Source organism: Podarcis raffonei, chromosome 11, assembly GCF_027172205.1.
Source record: "Podarcis raffonei isolate rPodRaf1 chromosome 11, rPodRaf1.pri, whole genome shotgun sequence".
NCBI lineage: Eukaryota > Metazoa > Chordata > Lepidosauria > Squamata > Lacertidae > Podarcis > Podarcis raffonei.
The window spans coordinates 30,131,629-30,144,128 of NC_070612.1; the positions used below are offsets into that span (position 1 = coordinate 30,131,629).

Here is a 12,500-nt window from a genome sequence, read left to right on the forward strand (position 1 = left end):
ACTGAGCTACAATTCCCAACACCCTTAACAAGCCACCGTTCCCAGGATTCAGAGGGGAGAGTGTTGCTCTAAATGTACGCTGTGACACATCCCACATGACCAGCTTTGGGGGGGCGGGTAGAGAAATAACAAATTGGGTGTTACAGAATGCAACCAGCAAAGCAGAAAACTGTGTTTGGTAAGTAGCTAGCAGCTCAGGGCAGATGTGGGAAACCTTTGACCTTCCAGATGCTACTGAACTCTTATCCTCCCTGGCCATGGCCCATGCTTGCTAGGGCTGATTGGAACTGCAAATTAGCATCTCCAACGATCTGACCTTACAACAAAACAAAACCCTGAAGTGGCTGTCCCTGAAGCTCTTATTGTTTGAGGAAGTAGCCATACGAAACAGTATGACTCTGACATAAGAAACTCAGGAAGCTGCCTTATATCAAGCCAGACCATGGACCCATTTAGCTCAGTATTATCAACACTGGCAGCAGCTCTCCAGGGATCCCAGAGGGAATCACCAGGAAACTCAACCCTCTGGCTATGCCAGAGATTGAGCATGGGACCTACTCACACAAAGCATGTGCTGAACCCCTGAGCTATGGCACGTATTATAGAGAAACAGACACAAAGTGGGAGAAAGAGAGAGAACCACTTACCCTCTCCAGAACTATTCCCAACAGTGCTCCAAGCAGGTGGAAAATCTCCATAAGCCATAGCGAGCATGACATCATGATCCAGGGCCTGAAAATCCTCCTCCATTAAACCAAACCTGCTGAGAAGTGTCTGGTGACTGGAGGGAGAGAGGCAATCAGCTTGGCTCATCAGAAAACATGCTAACTCATAAGCTGTGTCCCGTTTGAAAGCGACAGATGCAAAGCCCAGAGTCACAAGTACGCCTTCTTTTGTGTACATGACCGCAGAGACAGAAACATTTTCCTGTTCTCCATGAGCTGGGGGGGGAAGTACAAGAAATATTAGCCATTAAACACTCAATGGTTTCAGGAGATAGACAAACAGATTCATTCCTACACACTGTTAAATAACGGAAAGTTATCATGAACTTCTAAGCAGGAGAACAGGCAAGAAAGTTTTGACCCATCCTCTGGTTGAAAGCAGGGCCAGCAAGTCTGATGTCCTTCCTGAAAAGGAGGCTCTTCCCATACTCAGGACATGACCTCAGCCATACAAAACAACAACAACAACAACAAGCAGCTCAGAGACCTAGATCCCCAAGGACCTCATTGTTCTAGTTTCCCTCTAGGCCAATAGAGAGAATAATGGGTGGTAGAGAGGGCCCACTTACAACCTCTTCAAGGACCAGAAGGCCAATGTGGAGGGGTGGACGGACTGCTCAAGTCAAACAAGGCAGCTACAGCTGAGGTGACAAAGGTTCCAGAGTCTCCCCAAATGGCAAGCTTTTATTAATGTGACAGGGATCTCTCCTGCAAGCCGCAATTCCTTAACATCCTCCCTTTCCTGGGTCTATAACCAGATAGCTGCAGAAGTTGCAGAATCCTTGAAAACGAGGTCCCAGGGCAGAACATCATACAGGAAAGTATTAACCCAGGGACTTGTAGCCCACCAACTAGTGCTGGAATACAACTCCCCTCATCTTTGGCCTTGCTGGCTGGGGCTGATGGGACTTGGAATCCACAACACCCAGAAGGACATCCCTGGGTTAGTCCATTCTCCAGTCAGAGGTGGAACAAGAAATTATAATGTCCCTTCTGTGGAAGTGGCTTCCCCCATATCCAGTTTTGTTTTTTGTTTTGTTTTTGTTTTTTTGTCTTAGCCTTCAATGAGAACAGAGACTTTGTTGTTCTCGAACAGTGCTTAAAAGTGAAGTCAGTATTTTTATTTTGTTCATAAGGTTTTGTCTCTCCTCCCCACCCAGTTTCTAACATTTTTAGCTAGCTAGAAAAGGGAGGTTTCCTGGATTTTTTACTGGGATCCAGATACAGAGGGCTCACTGCTGCAAGGTTCATGAAGGACTCCTTGCTCTTCATTCTATAATTTTGTTTTCATACTGAGCAAGCACAAAACTTTGTACTCAGCACAAAGTCCCATCTTTTCATTTTTAAAAAAAACACAAGAAATGAATAAATCAAGTTTCTATCCTTTAAGACTATAACAATATGCTTTAGAGTATGCAGCCAATGCTTAGGGCAATGAGAGGCAGTGGAGAGAGCAAGTGGAACAGATTTTTCAGTGGTTTCAGGAACTGGGTCCTCAATGCCTCAATGCTTTCTTTTCTCCCAATGATTAGCAGAAGCAGCATAGATTTTATAAGATTTGTAAACCCATTAACTGAGTTTGCAAAATGCATGCTACTCACATGACAGTTTGCATGATGCAAACTAAGTAAAGAGCAAGAAACTTCAAAACAAAACAAAAATTCCTTCCAGTAGCACCTTAAAGGTAAAGGAACCCATGATCATTAGGTCCAGTAGTGACCGACTCTGGAGTTGCGGCGCTCATCTCGCTTTATTGGCCGAGGGAGACTTAGAGACCAACTAAGTTTGTTATAGGGACGCGGGTGGCGCTGTGGGTAAAAGCCTCAGCACCTAGGGCTTGCCGATCGAAAGGTCGGCGGTTCGAATCCCCGCGACGGGGTGCGCTCCCGTTGCTCGGTCCCAGCGCCTGCCAACCTAGCAGTTCGAAAGCACCCCCAGGTGCAAGTAGATAAATAGGGACCGCTTACTGGCGGGAAGGTAAACGGCGTTTCCGTGTGCGGCTCTGGCTCGCCAGAGCAGCTTCGTCACGCTGGCCACGTGACCCGGAAGTGTCTCCAGACAGCGCTGGCCCCCGGCCTCTTAAGTGAGATGGGCGCACAACCCTAGAGTCTGTCAAGACTGGCCCGTACGGGCAGGGGTACCTTTACCTTTACCTTTAAGTTTGTTATTGGTATGAGCTTTCATGTGCATGCACACTTCTTCAGATACTGGAAGGAATGTTTTGGGTTTTTTTAAAATTTTGTTTCAACTACGGCAGACCAACACGGCTACCTACCTGTAAAAAGAAACTTCAGTTGCCTTGGCACAGTTTCCCCCCCCCCCTTTGAAATCAATGCGTACTAAGCCGTGCTTAAGAGAATTCTGTCAGGTATTTTGATTTCATGGATTAAAGCAGGCTATAGAAATATGTCTTGCTACAGGTGTGAGCAGTGTTTTTTTCTGGGGGAATACAGGGGTACGCATACCCCTAAACATTTTGTGAATCTAAGTTTGGCCTCATTGAGGGGCAGTATTTCAATATGAATAGGAAAATGAGAGTACCCCTAAACATTTTTTTTTTAGAAAAAAAGCACTGGGTGTGAGTGTGTAACCAAGAAGCATGCAGAGCACACAAAAAGTTGCCGTAGCAATGAGGATGCTTCACATAAAAACAAAAGCACCTTCCTCCTCTTTGCTCAGCAGCAGCAATTGCTGAAGAGCAAGCCAACCTGCTCCTGGCAATAGGAGGCTGTCTAGCCATCCAGATCAGAACTCTGCCTGCTTCTCAGCTCACCACCATTGCATGAGGCAAGTGAGGGCAGAGGAGCCTTTCCTATGATTGCTTCAGCCAGAAGTACAAGAGAGGACAACTGAAGCCAAAAACATTATTTGTGGCAGTTCTGCAGAGCTATTATATCCTAAGCAACATGTATCACACTCAAAGCCTACCTCTGAGTTGTTGTGAGGATACAGAGATGAGCCACACATTCCCTTGGAGGGATGATAAGATCAGTATTCATAGTAATAAATCATATACTAGAAGCAGTACTTATTATCAGTATTATTAATAACAACAGCAACCAGATTTGCCTGTTTGCCATACACAAACTGAGTGAAGTGGAGTTTGCCACAGTGACTTTGCTATGTGAGGAGAAGCCACAGCACCTCTTTTTGTGGCAGCTCCCTCACTGCCTTAAGGCTTCTGTCACGATAAACATAAAAACATCAGAATTCACTGGCTATCCCTTGCAAGAATAAAAACACCGAGAAGACAGTCAGAATGTGTAGTGTAACTGCAAGACTCACCTGGAACAATAGATTCAAGGGACTTATCAGTAACGTACTTGGCTAAAACCACATGTCTCTGGATTGAGCCACTGTAAACAAAGTAGAATTCAGCATCCTCCGGGAGATTTTTGTCAAATGTTCCATATATAGTGCTCTGTCCCTAGAAAAGGAATGCAACTTTGTTGAGCTGTATCATAGAGTATAGGTCTGCCTTTCTTTCAAACCTACATCACGAAAATTATTCTTATGAAAAGTGTGGTCTATAAATATTTAAGTAAATACATAAATAAATAACCTATCAGTTCAAAGAAAAGGTAACATGTGTGAGGTGGCAATAATCTACTTTGAACTTCCACTGATATAATCGGAAAACTCAAAACACTTGCATAAATCTTTCCTATTGAAATCAATAGGATTTCAGATAGATTATGCCCCCTCATAGGTAAACAATTTTAATTCAGTTCAAACCAATTCCTGCCACTGTAGTTCAAAGCAGATTTTTTTTAAAAAAAAGTTAAACACATATAAACAAGTAAAAGCAATATGTTGGCTCACCTAGTACAATACCTTCAGCATATACATTTATATAAAAACATATTAGATTTATTCCAAATGATTTGATTAAATCCTAAACATTTTGTTGATAAAACTTGTGTTGGCTGCTTTTATATTAACACTTCTAAATTTATGTTAGTTCTAACAGAGATCAACCCACACATCTTCTAAGCAAGTGAAATTAACAAGTCAAGACAAGCCCTTCATGCAACAACAATAAAGCTCAGTAAAAAGATTTCTTTAAAAAAAGAAGTCAGAATACAACAACAAAACATCTGGTATATTTTAGGGAGGAAATTCAGATGGAACTGTGTTTCCTTAAGGCTTAAGGGAAGAACTGCTTGCTTCACAAAAAGTTCCTGGTTGCTACAGTTACTTTTAATAAACCTCAGGCAGAATTGTCCTGAAGTGACTAAAGCAGCTTGGTCAGGAAAACAAAATGCGTAAAGAGTTGACAAGGCGTTCACTGTTAAAAATAACATTTTAGCACATCCATCCCAAGACAGTTCTCCTAGGTAAGGGGAGGGGAATTTGTGGCTCTTCCATTGTTCTTGGGGCACAATGCCCATCATCCCTGACCATTAGCCAAGCAGGCTAAGGCTGGTGGGAGTTGGAGTGGCAACATCTAGAGGGTTGCAGGTTGCCCATGTGCGCTGTAGGTCAATGAACCAGAAAAGAGCTTGCATGAGAAACTTAAGGCAAAACACTAGCTTGCATCTCAATCCAACAAGATGCTACAGCAACACAATGAACTGAATGCACTGGTATTGCTATTGTGGCATCATGCCTGAGGCATAAGAAATAGATCCATCTTGTGATACACCCCAAATCTATAGTGAAATCTCTACTAAAGGTAAAGGTAAAGGGACCCCAGACCATTAGGTCCAGTCGTGGCCGACTCTGGGGTTGCGACGCTCATCTCGCTTTATTGGCCAAGGGAGCTGGCAAACCAGAGCAGCGCACAGAAACGCCGTTTACCTTCCCGCCGGAGCAGTACCTATTTATCTACTTGCACTTTGACGTGCTTTCGAACTGCTAAGTTGGCAGGAGCAGGGACCAAACAACGGGAGCTTACTCCGTCGCGGGGATTCGAACCGCCGACCTTCTGATCGGCAAGTCCTAGGCTCTGTGGTTTAACCCACAGTCAGAAGCTATCAAGGAGAATGTTGAGCAAAATGAGGGAGAGGAAGGGAAAGAGCAAAAGTTGGCATGATGCTAAAGCAGTCTTAACACGGGGAGAGTTGGGTAGACTTAATCAGATTAGCCTCTGCTAGGTGATAGCAAATTTTGGGCTGCACTGCCAGCTGCTGGAAGAAACAATCTTGGTAGATCCCTCCATTTGGGGAGAATATTAAGCTTGGAAGGATCCATTTCCACCATTAATTAGAATTTATCACGTTGGATGTGTATTAGTACTACATAATTGTGTTTTGAACATCCATGAAGCCCAAACCATCTCCTCAGGTCTCCTGATAACATCTGGTTAAAAATGCACCACATCACATCACTGCATCCAGGGTTTCCAGGCCTCTTCCATGAAACAGCATATCAAATAAATTGAAGCAAACAAAAAAAAACTGTAAAGATGTCACATCTTGCCACCTTTAAAAGTTTACTGAAGAGATACCGGTGAGCAGCAGACACAGATTCCTTGCAATATGTAGTTTGGGCCTGAGGCCATTGGGTAAAGTCATCAAAAACATGGTGGAAAGTGCCACACCAAGGCAACACTCAGTTATAACTGCAATTTTTATCCAAACTTGGTCATGCAATCTCATTTTCTATCTGTGTATGATTAGGAAATAGGATACAAGTGCACTAATGTATAATGAATCAGACTCAACTCAGGAAATGATGACTGTAAACTAGTGCAGAGGATACAAATAATGTAAGCCTTTCCTAGTACGTATCTCAGATACGCATAACTAGAGTGATTCTTCATGCACACTGTAACTGGATGTTAATCTGTGGAGAAGTGCTTTTTCACCATGGAAATTCAAAATATTCTGTGTGACTGTGCGCACGTGTGTGTTTAGCTTTCCCACACCAGTTTGCTGTTTCTTTGCAAGCCAAATGGCTACAGCTTTGGCATTATTTTTGTTTGGAAAACAGCTTTTTTCAACTTTCTAGTAAGAGAGCTATCAGGCAGCTAATTAGATTTGTCTATGTAACAGCATCATCAAACACAAGCAAAGCTAATTCAGAGCCATTGGATACAATCACATGCCATGGTAAACCATAGTTACTATTTTCTGTTTACACCTTTCTTGACTGTTGATACAGTTTTCTTTTGGGGTTCTGGCTACTACAGTTGTTGAAATTCTATATCATGAGCATGACTATCTGAATGTTTTTTGTTTTTAAAGGACTATATGTATATTCTGAATCACTTTGAGATTCATAAATGAAAAGCAGTATGTAAGTTTTTAAAATAAACAAGTAGAGCCACTCTGAACACTACAGGACACTTTGCCCAACGCTTCCTCAAACCTAGAGTCAACCCTGGGCACCTCACTAATAAATTTAGGCAAAACATTTCCCTAATGTCATCCCACAGTGGTACATGGTTAACTGGCATACGTAACTCAACTGCGGTTCTTTCTTTTTCTAGTTAGTGCTCACAGGATAAACACCAAAGCACCACACAATCATTTCAAATATTAACACGCCCCCCCCCAAAAAAAACCACAAGTGCAGCAAATTATAAAACAACAGGACAAAAATTAAGTTTTATATCAAAATTCCTACATGTATTTCATAAATGCTGGCATCTGGCATCCAAACAGTAGTAATAAAAGACTTTCATAATTAGAATGTATGTGTGTGATATGTGTGTGTGTTTGTTCCTGGCCTGGAGGTGACACCTAACTCCATTTGTGTCAGTCTGACACACCCTTGCACCTGGAATCAGCTTTCTCCCTACATCTCCTTCATATCTGTGTTTATACACAGGAAAAGGCTTTTGAGGTGAGCAGAGCACAACCTGCCACTTTACGTAAGAGTACTGTAACTCTACTTCATGTACAATGATACATCCCAACCTCATGCGCTCCAGATTTTTTTGGACTACAACTCCCATCAGCCCCAGCGATTGTGGTCATTGTTCAGGGATGAAAGGAAGTACAGACCAATGCTGCAGGCTGAGAGAGGCTGATCTAAATCATATTCAACTCCCTGTTCTTGCCATACCTGTTTTAACACCACCTGCACCTCCTGAGGTTGTTCTGTATTCCCCTCAGGACTTCTCTGGGCTATAAGAAAGACTCCTACAAGTAACCATCCAAAGTAGCACCTTCTCTCACAGGAACCTGCCCATTTCCAGTCCTTCTGCCCTTGGCAGCCAGGTGGGTAATGAACCTTCTTGGTTGTGGTGCCTTTTCTGCAGGAAATTCTACCCAGGGAGGCTCACCTGGCAATAACCCTCAGTGGCTTTTAAGAAACAGGAGACAACTATTTTATCTATTCTAGGCCAATAATCTAGCCCAGTATTGTCCACTCTGACTGGCAGCGCCTCTTAGGGGGTCTCAGGCATTAAGAGCTACCTAATCTAACCCTTTTAACTGGAAATGCCAGGAACTGAACCTGGGACCTTGGCTAGCTTTTTCTGAAAAGGGGGCAGTAGGCCAAATAAATTTGGGAACCTCTGGACTATATGATCTTCAGAGGCCCTTCCAATTCTACAATTTTATGATTCTATTGTTCTGTTGCGTCTCAGGGGGTCCATTTAGATCTCTCTGGGTCTACAAACCCAAATTCAACTGTGCAGAACCCCACCAGTTCAAACTTTAAAAGGAAAGGAAAAGTGGGTTCAGTATAGTCAGCCCTGTTGTTGTTGTTGTTGTTAACTGAGTAAGTATACAGCCTACCCAAATTCCCAGGGGGGCTTACAGATTTCAAAACCAGAAGAATCTATAAGAACACCACGTACCTACAGGACCGCCTCTCCTGGTATGCCCCGTGGAGGACCTTAAGGTCCACAAATGACAACATTTTTGAGGTCCCAAGTCACAAAGTTGGTCTCAACCAAGGCCAGGGCCTTTTCAGTACTGGCCCCGACTTGGTGGAACGCTCTGTCACAAGAGACTAGGGCCCTGCGGGACTTGACATCTTTCCGCAGGGCCTGCAAGACAGAGCTGTTCCACCTGGCCTTTGGTTTGGACTCAGTCTGACCCTTATGTTTCCCTCCCCTTATGGTTTTGACTTTTAAAACGTGGCTGCATTTTAAATTGCATTTTAACCTGTATTTTAAATTGGGGGGGTTTTCTTCTTTTTGTTTTTTTTCCCTATTATATTTTTACTGAAATTTTATTGGTGTTAGCTGCCCTGAGCCCGGCTCTGGCCGGGGAGGGCAGGGTATAGATAAAAATTATTATTATTAAATAAAAACCTTCCAGCCAAGGAAAAACAGAGCAAATCAAATTAAAAGACCAGAGAAAACTAAAAGGGTTTTGCCTGCGGCTGAACCACACTGAAGTAGGCACCAGACAAGCTTCCCTATGAAAAGCATTCCACAATTGGGGCACCACCACTAAGAAGGCCCTTTCCCTGGTAAAGCACACCACCATGACCATATGTCTCAAAGAGCAAAACCCTGTATGGTCCAGTTTCTTTCTTTTGCTTATGATGAGATGTTGAAGCTCCGAAAGGAACAAAAAATAAATAGCAGCAGCAGGAAGTAATAAGGCAGAGAGCGCCCCTTCTCCCTCCTCCTGCTTCTGCTTGGTCTGATCAGTGTTTGCCCTTTCTCCCTGCTTTCTCCAGCTTCACACTTTGTCTTGATCTTATCTTCACCAAGTTCCCAACTGCCTCATCTGGCATCTGCTTAGTATGTGACCACCTGGTTTTCATTCAGCTTGGCTACAAAGACTGGATTGGAACTGAATTGTGTACACTGGGTTTCTGATGCAACTTTACTTTTGAGATCATAACAGAGTCCCAAGCCAGATCTTGATACATCACACCTCTGTTATAATTAAATTATAATTAAATCTGAGCTCCAGGCAAAGTAATTTCAAAGGCTGAGTTTAACTGAGAATACTCTTTGAAAGTGATATGTCTTAAGAAGCCTATTGACATCTTCTTGCTTGGAAAAAAATCACATAGTCACAGAGATTGCTGTCGCAAGGTCTTCCCAGATCTAAAATAAAAAGTTTGCAATGCCTAGCCAGATGAAGACACAGAGAGTTTGCCTTGGCCAAACAGATTACCTGGAATTTCAAAACCAGCCAGGGACAAAAGTGGCCTTCCAAGTTTTAGGCTTAACAGCAGACGGGCAAAATCTTTCAGTATTCAATACTGTCATATTTGCCTGACACGTTTAAAAGCTAATACCTACCCTTTTTGCTCAACCAAGGGCTGTGTGCTCTGCCAGATCAAAATTTAGCAAACATTACTATGGAACTGCAGTGTCTTCTCTATGGATCTCTGTTGCTATAGAATAAAGGACATTTCTTTCAAATAAGGGCTATGCAGGATTAGCAAATAAAACACACACTATGGCTTTAGCTTAGAGTTACCTATAGTTACCTAAACTGCTATGGTAAGACATCTGTATGGTAGACTTATTTGTGTTGAACTAGGACTTAGGAGACAGCTTCAAATACATACGCAACCATGAATGTGAGCAGCCTTGAGCAAGTCACTATCTCATTGCCTAACCCTCCTCACAGGGTTGTTGTATTGACAAAAGCAAGGTGGTTACAAACACTACCGTGAGCTCCTGAGAGGAAATGGAGAAAACAAACAGAACAGGACCAGACTATCTGAAAGACACCATACTTCCGTATGAGCCTGCCCAGGCTTTAAGATCCTTGGAGGAGACTCTTCTGTTTGTCCTGACAACTTATAGCAGGAATCCAGAAAAGGGTCTTCTCAGTGGTTGCTCCCAGGCTCTAGAATTTTGTGCTAACTGGTGCCTGGATAGCCCTATCTCCAAAGCCCTTTTGCCAGCATGACGTTGTTACTGAAATACACCTTTTGACCATAAGCTGATTTGTAAACATGTTGAAATTGGTTTTAACTGGTTGCTTTTATTGCCTTTAGTGATACTTTAAAAATAATTAGCTGTTGTGGTTGTGTGCATGCGGTACATATGTAGACTTATCAATGAACAATTTAATAAGCCCAGCGGTTGCTATGAGCAAGAATAGAAAAACCTGAACCATCAAAGACGTGAAATAAAAGAAGGAAGGAGTGGAAGTTTAGTAACCCAAATCGAGTAGCAACTGTGCAGCCTGTAAATATCACGGAGAAGAAAGAATAAAACAAAGAGAAGAATTAAAACCAAAAGGCATCTAATTTACAATTGTGAGTCAATACATGGGAAGATTAGAACATTTGCTGATGTTTTGTTTAAGGAAAGTCACGTGACTACTTGTATGAATAGAGTGAAATATGATACAGCAAACCTAAGCAGGTATTGAAACAACCATGACCTAAATGGGGTGGTGATGAAGAAAACACTACCAAGCCAAGCCTAGAGAGTCACAAAGAGAAGGCAAAACCATTCAATGCTTTAACTGCCACGACACTTAATACCTACTGTAATTCCTTTCAGCACAAACTTTCATAGGGAAGAGTACACTTATCATTCAGATATGGAGAGCTGCATGTCCCCATTTTATTTATTTATTTATTACATCTATACCCCACCTTTCTTCAAAGGAGCTCAAGATGGCATATATGGCTTCCTTTTTATCTTCACAACAACCCTGTGAGGTAGGTTAGGCCAGGAGACCATGACTATCCCACATCCCAAGAAGTCACCCAGTGAGCTTCATGTCTGACTCAATATTTGTACCCTGGTCTCCCAGGTCACAGGGAACGTGGGTGGTGCTGTGGGTTAAACCACAGAGCCTAGGACTTGCCGATCAGGTCGGTGGTTCGAATCCCCGCAATGGGGTGAGCTCCCGTTGCTCGGTCCCTGCTCCTGCCAACCTAGCAGTTCGAAAGCACATCGAAGTGCAAATAGATAAATAGGTACTGCTCCAGCAGGAAGATAAATGGTGTTTCCGTGCACTGCTCTGGTTCGCCAGAAGCGGCTTAGTCATGCTGGCCACATGACCCGGAAGCTGTACACTGACTCCCTCGGCCAATAAAGCGAGATGAGTGTGCAACCCCAGAGTCAGCCACGACTGGACCTAATGGTCAGGGGTCCCTTTACCTTTACCTCCCAGGTCACAGTCTGACACTCTTACCACTACACACTGAGCTCTTATATATCTTATGAAGCATAGTGAACAGTTGAATATAGTAATAATCTGGTATTGACATGTGACACTTGCCAAAAAGGGTGGGCCAACTTATAGCAACTAGAACTAACTAGAGAGAGGTAACAGAGACCAGGCCTACTAACTGCCCTGCTTACCAGCTGACAATAAGGAGAGCTATAGACCACTTGAGACACATTTCTCCCTAACATTTGTAGTTGAGGACAGAGAGAAACCTTAGGGTTTGAAACTGGTTATAAAACTTAGTCTGTGTGCATATAAGAAGAGTCTAATAAATGAATTGCAATACATGTTGGTTTTCTGCAATTTAAGATTTGTATTTCTACATCTTCGTTAGGATCTTCATAAAGAGCAAAAGGGGGAAAATAGTGCAGTAATAACTGCCACACCACAAAAGAACTCTGCGTAAACTAGAACAGAGAGATCAAATGAAAAGTCCAAGTGAAGTTTGACAACTCCATGACTGAACTGTACAAATACTCTGATAAGAATATAGTTACAATTCTAATTTGCCAACCAAAACCAACAAGGTAGGTAAGTTATCTGCCAAGTACAAAGGGATCAAAAGAACTTCACAATGCCTGTACAAGTACAGGAGGGAGGAAAGCAGATTAGGCATATCAAGAAATAGTTCACTAAAATAAATGTGTACCTTTGTCATTGTAGAATAAATGCATATTGTCATCTGATAAAATAACCTTTCTAAAACTAGTTCACACATTTC

General features: G+C 42.7%; 1 protein-coding gene across 7 annotated transcripts in view; it reads right to left on the reverse strand.

The window, feature by feature from the left end:
- The window catches only part of ARHGEF28 (Rho guanine nucleotide exchange factor 28), a 133,729-nt gene that overhangs the window by 102,343 nt on the left and 18,886 nt on the right, over window positions 1–12,500 (reverse strand). For all 7 annotated transcript variants that reach the window (XM_053408016.1, XM_053408014.1, XM_053408013.1 and 4 more), the window contains exons 3-4: window positions 4,011–4,152; window positions 648–941 (exon numbers count right to left, since the gene is read on the reverse strand). In XM_053408016.1, the coding sequence (XP_053263991.1) occupies window positions 648–941; window positions 4,011–4,152 (436 nt within the window). The remainder of the gene's footprint in view (window positions 1–647; window positions 942–4,010; window positions 4,153–12,500) is intronic.